The 10,478-nt window shown below is 56.1% G+C and overlaps 1 protein-coding gene across 1 annotated transcript in view; it reads left to right on the top strand.

The window, feature by feature from the left end:
- Positions 1 to 8,011: 8,011 nt before the first annotated feature.
- The window catches only part of LOC132206740 (cathepsin L-like), a 15,297-nt gene continuing 12,830 nt past the window's right edge, over positions 8,012 to 10,478 (top strand). Inside the window, exons 1-2 of the mRNA XM_059641545.1 lie at positions 8,012 to 8,103; positions 9,344 to 9,489. Coding sequence (XP_059497528.1) covers positions 9,388 to 9,489 — 102 coding nt within the window. The 5' untranslated portion in view covers positions 8,012 to 8,103; positions 9,344 to 9,387. The remainder of the gene's footprint in view (positions 8,104 to 9,343; positions 9,490 to 10,478) is intronic.

Here is a 10,478-nt window from a genome sequence, read left to right as displayed (position 1 = left end):
TCCAGAAGGGAATGCTGGTGGGATTTCATCAATTCACTTGTACCGAACCGACCACACTTCAAACGGGACGTCTGGTACAAATGTTGCCTTCATGTCGCACTCTTACAGAGCAGTGACTGTGGGAGAACAGCTCATTTTCATTTCCTGTGGCCTCGTCTCATGGAAACAGAAAGAAGAACCAGGATTCAGCCATTCGGCCCCTCGAGCCTGCTCCTCCATTCAATAGGATCGTCGCTGATCCACCACATCAGTCCGTTGTTCCCACTTTCACCCCCCCCCTCGCACCCTTTGATCCCTTCAGTCCCAACAGCTCTATCCAACTTCTTCTGCAAACATTCACTATTTTGGACTTAACCGGTTTCAGTGACAGAGAATCCCAGAGGCTCCCCACTCTCTGGGCGAAGACATTTCTCCCCATCTCAGTCCCAAATGGCCGACCCTGTAATCCTCAGGCTGTGACCCCCTGGTTCTGGACTCCCCAGGTCATCCGGAATATCCTTCCTGCGTTGACCCTGCCTGGTCCTGTTAGAGTTTTACAGGTTTCTCTGAGATTCCGTCATTCTTCTAAACCCCAGTGAATGTAATCCTAACCGATCCAGTCCTTCTCCATACTGCCATCCCAGGAATCCGTCTGGGAAACCTTCGCTGCACTCCCTCCATCACCAGAACATCCTCCCTCGGATAAGGAGATCCCAAATTGCACACAGAGCTCCAGGGGGTGGTCTCACCAAGGCCCCTGTACGATTGCAGTAAGACATCCCTGCTCCTGCACTCCAGTCCTCTCGCTATGAAAAGGCCGACATACCATTTCCCTCCTTCACCTCCTGCTGCCCCTGCGATGAGATCTTTCAGCAGCTGGGGTACAAGGACACACAGCTCTCGTTACACCCCACCTCCAACTATCACCGTCCAGGTAATAATGGGGAGGTAGTGGCCCAGTGGTACTGTAACAAGGCTATTCATCCAGAAACCTGAATAATATTCTTGGAACACTGGTTCAAATCCCACCACAGCAGGATGTGGAATTTGAATTTAATAAACGTCTGGAATTCAGAATCTAATGATGATCGTGAATCTGTTGTTTTTTTCTCTATTCATTTGTGGGACATGGCCATCGCTGCTGGGCCCAGCAGTCATTGCCCCCCCGTCCCTAATTGCCCCCCTTCAGATGGTGGTGAGGAGCTGCCTTCCTGAGCCGCTGCAGTCCGTGTGCTGTGGGGAGACCCACGATGCCCCTTAGGGAGGGAATTCCAGGATTCTGACCCAGTGACGCTGAAGGAACGGCCGATATATTTCCCAGTTGGGATGGGGAGTGGCTTGGAGGGGAATGTGCAGGGGGTGGTGTTCCCATGTATCTGCTGCCCCTTGTCCTTCTGGATGGAAGTGGTGGTGGGTTTGGAAGGTGCTGTCTAAGGAGCCTCGGTGAGTTGCTGCAGGGCGTCTTGTAGATGGTACACACTGCTGCGACTGAGCGTCGGTGGGTGGAGGGAGTGGGATGTTTGTGGATGTGGGGCCAATCAAAGCGGGAGCTGCTTTGTCCTCGATGGTGTCGGGCTTCCTGAGTGTTGTTGGGGCTGCCCTCATCCAGGGCAAGTGGGGGGTGTTCCCTCACACACCTGTCTTGTGCCTTGTCGATGGTGGGACAGGCTTTGGGGAGTCAGGAGGGGAGTTACTTGCTGCAGGATACCCAGCCTCTGGCCTGATCTTGTAGCCGCTGTGTTCATGTGGTGAGTCCAGTTGAGTTTCTGATCAATGGTAACCCCCAGGATGTTGATAGTGGGGGGGGGGGGGGGGTTCAGTGATGGTAACACCATTGAATGTCAAGGGGCAGTGGTTAGATTGTCTCTTGTTGGTGATGGTCAGAGCCTGGTATTTGTGTGGCGCGAATGTCACTTGCCACTTGTCAGCCCAAGCCTGGATATTATCCAGATCTTGTTGCATGTGAACACGGACTGTTCCAGTATCTGAGGAGTCACGAATGGTGCTGAGCATTGAGCGATTGTCAGTGAACGTCCCAATTCTGACATTATCATGGAGGATGGTCATTGATGAAGCAGCTGAAGATGGTTGGGCCGAGGACACTATCCTGAGGGACTCCTGCAGAGATGTCCTGGAGCTGAGATAACAAAGTGTGGAGCTGGATGAACACAGCAGGCCAAGCAGCATCTCAGGAGCACAAAAGCTGACGTTTCGGGCCTAGACCCTTCATCAGAGACGGGGATGGGGTGAGGGTTCTGGAATAAATAGGGAGAGAGGGGAGGCGGACCAAAGATGGAGAGAAAAGAAGATAGGTGGAGAGAGTATAGGTGGGGAGGTAGGGAGGGGATAGGTCAGTCCAGGGAAGACGGACAGGTCAAGGAGGTGGGATGAGGTGGTAGGTAGGAAATGGAGGTGCAGCTTGAGGTGGGAGGAAGGGATGGGTGAGAGGAAGAACAGGTTAGGGAGGCAGAGACAGCCTGGGCTGGTTTTGGGATGCAGTGGGGGGAGGGGAAGAACTGGGCTGGTTTTGGGATGCGGTGGGGGAGGGGGAGATTTTGAAGCTGGTGAAGTCCACATTGATACCATTGGGCTGCAGGGTTCCCAAGCGCAATATGAGTTGCTGTTCCTGCAACCTTCGGGTGGCATCATTGTGGCACTGCAGGAGGCCCATGATGGACATGTCATCTAAAGAATGGGAGGGGGAGTTAAAATGGTTTGCGACTGGGAGGTGCAGTTGTTTATTGCGAACCGAGCGGAGGTGTTCTGCAAAGCGGTCCCCAAGCCTCCGCTTGGTTTCCCCAATGTAGAGGAAGCCACATCGGGTACAGTGGATACAATATACCACATTGGCAGATGTGCAGGTGAACATCTGCTTGATATGGAAGGTCATCTTGGGGCCTGGGATGTGGGTGAGGGAGGAGGTATGGGGGCATGTGCAGCATTTCCTGCGGTTGCAGGGGAAGGTGCCGGGCGTGGTGGGGTTGGAGGGCAGTGTGGAGCGAACAAGGGAGTCACGGAGAGTGTGGTCTCTCTGGAAAGCAGACAGGGGTGGGGATAGAAAAATGTCTTGGGTGGTGGGGTCGGATTGTAGATGGCAGAAGTGTTGGAGGATGATGCGTCCTGGAGCTGGGATGACTGACCTCCCACAACCATGACCATCTTCCTATGTGTCAGGTATAACTCCAGCCGCCGGAGAGTTTGCCCCCTGATACCCACTGATTCCAGTTTTGCCAGGGCTCCTTGATGCCACACTCGGTCGAATGCAGCCTCGATGTTAAGGGCTGTCACTCTCCCCTCTTTTGAATTCAGCTTTTTTGTCTATGTTTGAGCCGAGGCTGTAATGAGGTCAGGAGCTGAGTGGCCCTGAGGAACCCAAACTGGGCGTCACTGAGCAGGTGCTGCTCGATCGCCCTGTCACTGACACCTTCCCTCACGTTACTAATGGTCGAGAGGAGACTGATGGGGCGGTAACCGGCCGGATTGGGTTTGTCCTGCTTTCTATATAAAGGGAATACCTGGGTAATTGTCCACGTTGCCGGGTTGATCCCAGTGTTGTAACTGTACGGGAACTGGTTGGGTAGGGGAGCGGCAAGTTCTGGAGCACAAGCCTTCGGTCCTATTGCCGGAACGGTGTCAGGGCCCATAGCCTTTGCCGTACCCAGTGTCTCCAACCGTTTGTCGATATCACGTGGAGTGAACTGAATTGGCTGAAGACTGGTATTTATGTTGGTGGGGACCACTGGAGGAAGCCGAGATGGATCATCCACTCGGCACTTCTGGCTGAAGATTGCTGTGAGCACTTCAGCCTTATCTTTTGCACTGATGTGCTGGGCTCTTCCATCATTAAGGATGGGGATACTTGCAGAGCCTCCTCCTCCAGTGAGTTGTTTAATAGTCCCCCACCATTCACCACTGGAAGTGGCAGGACTGCAGAGCTGAGATCTGATCCATTGGTTGTGGGATCGCTTCGCTCTGTCGATCACTTGCTGCTTTTGCTGTTTGGTGTGCAAGTAGCCCTGCTTGGTGGCTTCATCAGGTTGATACCTCATATTCAGGTATGCCTAGTGCTACTTCTGGCATGCCTTCCTGCACTCTCCATTGAACCAGGGTTGATCCCCTGGCTTGACAATAATGGTTGAGTGGGGGATATGCCAGGCCATGAGGTTACAGATTGTGCTGGAGTACAATTCTGCTGCTGTTGATGGCCCACAGTGTCTCATGGATGCCCTTGTGAGTTGCTAGATCGTGTGAAGTCTGTCACATTTAGTGATAGTGGATGGAGGGTATTCTCAATGGGGATATGTCACAGGGATGTGCGATAGTCACTCTTACTGATGCTGTCATGGACAGATGCAACTGCAGCTGGCAGATTAGTGAGGATGAGGTCAAGTATGCTTTTCCCTCCTGTTGGTTCCCTCACCACCTGCCGTAGACCCAGTCTAGCAGCTATGTCCTGTCGGACCCGACCAGCTTGATCAATAGTACTGCTTCCAGGCCATTCTTGGTGGTGGACATTGAACTCCCCCACCTAGAGTACATTTTGTGCCCTTACCTTGTGGATTAACGAAAAAACCCATCTGGCTTTTCGATGCCCTTTAGGGAAGGGAATTCCCATCTCACCTGGTCTGGGCCTACATGTGACTCCAGACCCACAGCAATGTGGTTGACTCTTAACTGCCCCCTGGGCAATTAGGAATGCGGTAATAAATGCGGGCCTCATCCCATGAATGAATACAATAAAAACAAACAGATACTAGATATAAATTGGTGTGGTCCCAGTATTGGAGCTGCTGTATTGCTCGTGGTTAGGAAGGATTAAAACCTTTGGGCCCGTGTCGATGTGATGGGCCAAACTGGTCTCTTTCGAGGCCCCTGATTGTGAGAGTAACTGGTCAGGCAGAAGCAGAATCCGTTTCTCACAGATAGTGGTTTTAACAGAATCCTGCTTGAGCCACTGAGCCACAATCTGATAAAGCCGGCCGTTATTATTAATCAGTGATCAGAGTGAACGATATTAGGGTGAAATCTGCAAACTCATCGCTCTCCTGTTCCTCTCTCCACTCCTGAACGTTGTGATCCTTTATTTCAATCAGACTCCATTATAATTCGGGGCTATCTCTGTGCCCCCGACCCAAAATTGTTACAGGTTCTCACTGCAGCAGGTCAGCTATTCCACCGCAGCAGCATCGTAAGGCTCTTTCTCTTTCTGTCCTATCGCCTTGTCACTGATTGCTGCGTTGGCCATTACTTGGGGGACAAAACAGCAGGGTGGGGGTGCCGTTGGGCTGGTAATCCTGGGGGAGCCGGTGAATTCTCTGGGGCACAGGATAAATGCAACAAAAGTGACTGCTGACAACTGCATTTCATTTATAAAACTGAAATTGAGTGCGGGTCGGTGTGAGTGTGCGAGGCAGGAGAGAGGGACAGTATAGGAATATGGAGAGAGAGGCATGATAGGGAGGAATGTAGAGGCTGGAGGAGGTTACAGAGATAGGGAGGGATGGAGGGGTTGATGGAGAAAGGGAGGGTGGAGGAGATGGAGAAGGTGGCGGGGATAGGGAGAGTGGAGGGGGTGGAGGGGTTGAAAGGGATAGGAAGGTTGGAGGAGGTGACGGGGATATGGAGGGTGAGGGGGTGATGGGGATAGGGAGGGTGGAGGGGGTGATGGGGATAGGGAGGGTGGAGGGGGTGACGGGGAAAGGGAGGGTGGAGGGGGTAACGGGGATAGGGAGGGTGGAGGGGGTAACGGGGATAGGGAGGGTGGAGAGTTGATGGGGATAGGGAGGGTGGAGGGGTTGATGGGGATAGGGAGGGTGGAGGGTTTGATGGGGATAGGGAGGGTGGACGGTTTGATGGGGATAGGGAGGGTGGAGGGGTTGATGGGGATAGGGAGGGTGGAGGGTTTGATGGGGATAGGGAGGGTGGACGGTTTGATGGGGATAGGGAGGGTGGAGGGGGTGACGGGGATAGGGAGGGTGGAGGGGTTGATGGGGATAGGGAGGGTGAGGGGTGGACACTCTGTGCTGATACACTGAAGGATGAGGGTTGGAGATGGCAGGGCCCCCCGCTGTGTTTTGGGAAAATGGTGGAGCAGCAGGAGCTGGGTCCCATTGAAGAGGATGAGGGTCCTCACTGCCGTGAGGGGAGATGGGGATGTGGATCCTCAGGGCCGTGAGGGGAGATGGGGATGTGGATCCTCAGGGCCGTGAGGGGAGATGGGGATGTGGATCCTCAGGGCAGTGAGGGGAGATGGGGATGAGGTCCCTCAGGGCCGTGAGGGGAGATGGGGATGTGGATCCTCAGGGCAGTGAGGGGAGATGGGGATGTGGATCCTCAGGGCCGTGAGGGGAGATGGGGATGAGGTCCCTCAGGGCCGTGAGGGGAGATGGGGATGTGGATCCTCAGGGCCGTGAGGGGAGATGGGGATGTGGATCCTCAGGGCCGTGAGGGGAGATCAGACACAAACTCGATTTTAGTTACTGGATCCCAGCGAGCTCTTGGCTGCTCGATCCCATCGAAATGGAAACTGATCCTGTCAGACCCGATCAAATCCTTTTCAAGGACACAGAAACAGCTGTGACATCTCCAGCCATCATCACTAACCCCCCCAATTGCACACCCCCCCCCCCCCGACCCTACCAACCGCACCCCGCGGTCCCTGACACCCTGCTCCGTCACTTCATCACAACATCCCATCCCTTTCATTAATCCCCATGGACCAGCGACAAACCACTGTCCCCTCCGCGTGATCCAACTGTTCCTGTTTATCCCGGATCATTGCTCCCAGGGGATCCCCCCAACACACTGAGGTGAACCTGATTGGCTGGGAATTGCTGGGGTCACTGTAGTCCACTTTGGGCCAGCAGGGGCCTTGGCCCCTCGACCTCCACCCCCTCGCCCATCCCTCCGGATCCCCCAGGATACATTGGAAGGGAGGGACCAGTCCAGGCTTCTGCATCCCTGGATACATCCCAGTCTGAAATTGGGGGATTGTAAACGATCCTTTCGGATCATTGTCCGTCCGATTCTGGTTACCGGGCAAATATCCGAAAGCTGCTGGTGTTCACCATTATTTCTGTCCCATTCCACCCCAGATACACCCCTGGAGAGGGCAAGCTCCCTCCAAAAGTTTGCTCAGGACCTGAAGTGAACTGTTGGGCCGTCGCTACTGAACACTGACTATATTAATGTTGTTCGTCTGTGTTTGAACACAGGCTGGGCCTTCCCACAGGACAGGACCTCAACATCGTGTGTGTGCTTTTAATTTTCAAACAAGCTTTCTGACTGAGTTTGTACCGAGGAGGAGCTGCACTGTCGGAGGGTCAGTGCTGAGGGGGTGGGCACTGTCGGAAGGCCAGTGCTGAGGGGGTGGGCACTGTCGGAGGGTCAGTGCTGAGGGAGCGGGCACTGTTGGAAGGCCAGTGCTGAGGGAGTGGGCACTGTCGAGGGTCAGTGCTGACAGAGCGGGCACTGTCGGAGGGTCAGTGCTGAGGGAGCGGGCACTGTCGGAGGGTCAGTGCTGAGGGAGCGGGCACTGTCGGAGGGTCAGTGCTGAGGGAGCGCCGCGCTGTCGGAGGGTCAGTGCTGAGGGAGCGGGCACTGTCAGAGGGTCAGTGCTGAGGGAGCGGGCACTGTCAGAGGGTCAGTGCTGAGGGAGCGGGCACTGTCAGAGGGTCAGTGCTGAGGGAGCGCTGCACTGTCGGAGGGTCAGTGCTGAGGGAGCGCTGCACTGTCGGAGGGTCAGTGCTGAGGGAGCGCTGCACTGTCGGAGGGTCAGTGCTGAGGGAGAACTGCACTGTCAGGGGGTGGTACAGAGGGGAGGGACAGTGGGAGGTACGGGGGGAGGTACAGGGGGGTGGAGGTACGGGGGAGGTACAGGGGGTTGGTACAGGGCGTGGTACGGGGTTGGTACAGGGGGTGCTACAGGGGGTTGGTACAGGGGGTGGTACTGGAGGTGGTACAAAGGGGTGGGACAGTGGGAGGTACAGGGGGTGGAGGTACAGGGGGTGGTACAGGGGGAGGTATGGGGTGGAGGGTGGTAAGTGCGGTTTCTGGATAAACATGTAAAAGGGCGCGATGTTCAAGTCGCAGTGTGTAGTTGAGGCGCACCGATTGAGAACACAGGTGAGTGCCCAGTGTGGCAGAGCGTGAGGATGGCAGAGGGAGTGAAGGAGTGAGTGAGGGAGGGAGTGAGTGAGAGAGTGAGGGATTGAGTGACCCTCTGAAAGTGCCCACTCCCTCAGCACTGACCCTCCGACAGTGCCCACTCCCTCAGCACTGACCCTCCGACAGTGCCCGCTCCCTCAGCACTGACCCTCCGACAGTGCCCACTCCCTCAGCACTGACCCTCCGACAGTGCTCGCTCCCTCAGCACTGACCCTCCGACAGTGCCTGCTCCCTCCGCACTAACCCTGCGACAGTGCGGCGCTCCCTGAGCACTCACCCTCTGACAGCGCCCGCTCCCTCAGCACTGACCCTCCGACCGTGCCCGCTCCCTCTGCACTGACCCTCCGACAGTGCCCACTCCCTCAGCACTGACCCTCCAACCGTGCCCACTCCCTCAGCACTGACCCTGTGACAGTGCCCGCTCCCTTAGCACTGACCCTCTGACAGTGCCCGCTCCCTCCGCACTGACCCTCCAACAGTGCGGAGCTCCCTGAGCACTCTGACAGCGCCCACTCCCTCAGCACTGACCCTCCGACAGTGCCCACTCCCTCAGCACTGTCCCTCCGACAGTGCCCGCTCCCTCAGCACTGACCCTGCGACAGTGCCCGCTCCCTCAGCACTGACCCTCCGACAGTGCCCGCTCCCTCAGCACTGACCCTGCGACCGGGCAGCGTTCCCTCAGTACTGACCCTTTGACAGTGCCCACTCCCTCAGCACTGACCCTCCGACAGTGCCCGCTCCCTCAGCACTGACCCTGCGACAGTGTCCGCTCCCTCAGCACTGACCCTCCGACAGTGCCCACTCCCTCAGCACTGACCCTCCGACAGTGCCCCCTCCCTCAGCACTGACCCTGCGACCGGGCAGCGCTCCCTCAGTACTGACCCTCTGACAGTGCCCACTCCCTCAGCACTGACCCTCCGACAGTGCCCCCTCCCTCAGCACTGACCCTCTGACAGTGCCCACTCCCTCAGCACTGACCCTGCGACCGGGCAGCGCAGGATGTATAAAGCTCGTTTAATGTGCCTTGCTGTGTGGTGTTTTTGTGAACCTGTGAACCCCCGAGTGAAGGCGAGGGTCTGTGTCTGTCACACCCACCCGGTGCTGTGCTCAATGCTGCGTTTCATTGCGCTGTCCGAGCTGCTCGGTGAGATCGGGAATGCTGCCACCTCTCCCTTTCTGTTTGCTGTTCCCTTTCCAGGAGCGTGCTCTGGCCTGGCCCTGGTCCTACAGCATCCTCACACCATGTTACAGCTCGCTGTGATCTGCTTGGCCCTCTCGTACACCCTTCAGCTCTCAGGAGCTAATCTCATCGACAATGCCCTCCAGATCGATGATGAAACTGCAGTAAGTCTCCCTGCAAGAGAGGTTTGGGGGCGGGGGTGGTGGTTTTGTGGGGTGAGGGGGTCAGTGGTTGTATGGAATTGACTCTCCCCCGAGTGTGTGGGTTGGGGGAGACACTTAATTAACTTTAGGAGGAGATGGACATATTTTTTATGAGTAATGGGTTACAGGGAGCGGGGCAGAGGCCGAGATGGGTTCAGCCACGATCGGGTCGAGTGGCAGGGCAGGGTCGATGGGCTGAACGGCCTGCTCCTGCTGGTGGTTACGTTCTGAGTGTTTGAACTGACCGACCTACGAAAGGGAAGTCCCAAGAAGCAGAAACCTGCCGGCGACACAAGCCGATGTGCCTCACCTTATGCTCTCTAAATGGACGACCGGTCGTCCCAGTCCATTCATTTCCCAAGCCGAGCCAATAGCTTTCCTCAGTCGGGCTTTCCTCGCTGAGGGATTGTTTGGATCTTTGTGCAGAAGGAGGAGATGGATACAGGAAGGGTATCCTCCCCGGGTGCTGTCAAAATTCTCCTGTTCAAGTCTGAGCGTTTTGGCCATTTTACTCAAGGCCCAGGGAGCCATTTTTTTGGCGCCCACAGGGCTGCCCGAAGGGTTTGTGGCACGCCCTGACTACGCCACACTCCACATTCAGCACAAACACGAGCGAGAGGTCGAGGCGAAATTTTACCTTTAAAATCTCACTTCCTCCCTGCGGCCTAGTTTGGGGCCTGGCATCCTGTGAGACAGCCTATTTGCCCCATTCTGTCGGGTAGTCACTGTCCACACCAGCGACAGGCCTCAGCGCCCTCCGAGTGAAAAATCTGGGGTCTAATGCCTCTCCTGAGGCCCTCCCCGGCCTCCACTCCCGAAGCCTTCCGCCTGTTGCCATGGTTCCCAGAGAACCTTCCAGAACGCGACCCAGATTTCTTTTGATCACGATGTTATGGCTGCGAGTCCTGACAGACCCGAGACGCAGCGACTACCCTCCAAACTCTATCCCC

Source organism: Stegostoma tigrinum, chromosome 42, assembly GCF_030684315.1.
Source record: "Stegostoma tigrinum isolate sSteTig4 chromosome 42, sSteTig4.hap1, whole genome shotgun sequence".
NCBI classification, from domain to species: Eukaryota; Metazoa; Chordata; class Chondrichthyes; order Orectolobiformes; family Stegostomatidae; genus Stegostoma; species Stegostoma tigrinum.
This window is presented reverse-complemented; position numbering and strand designations above follow the sequence as displayed.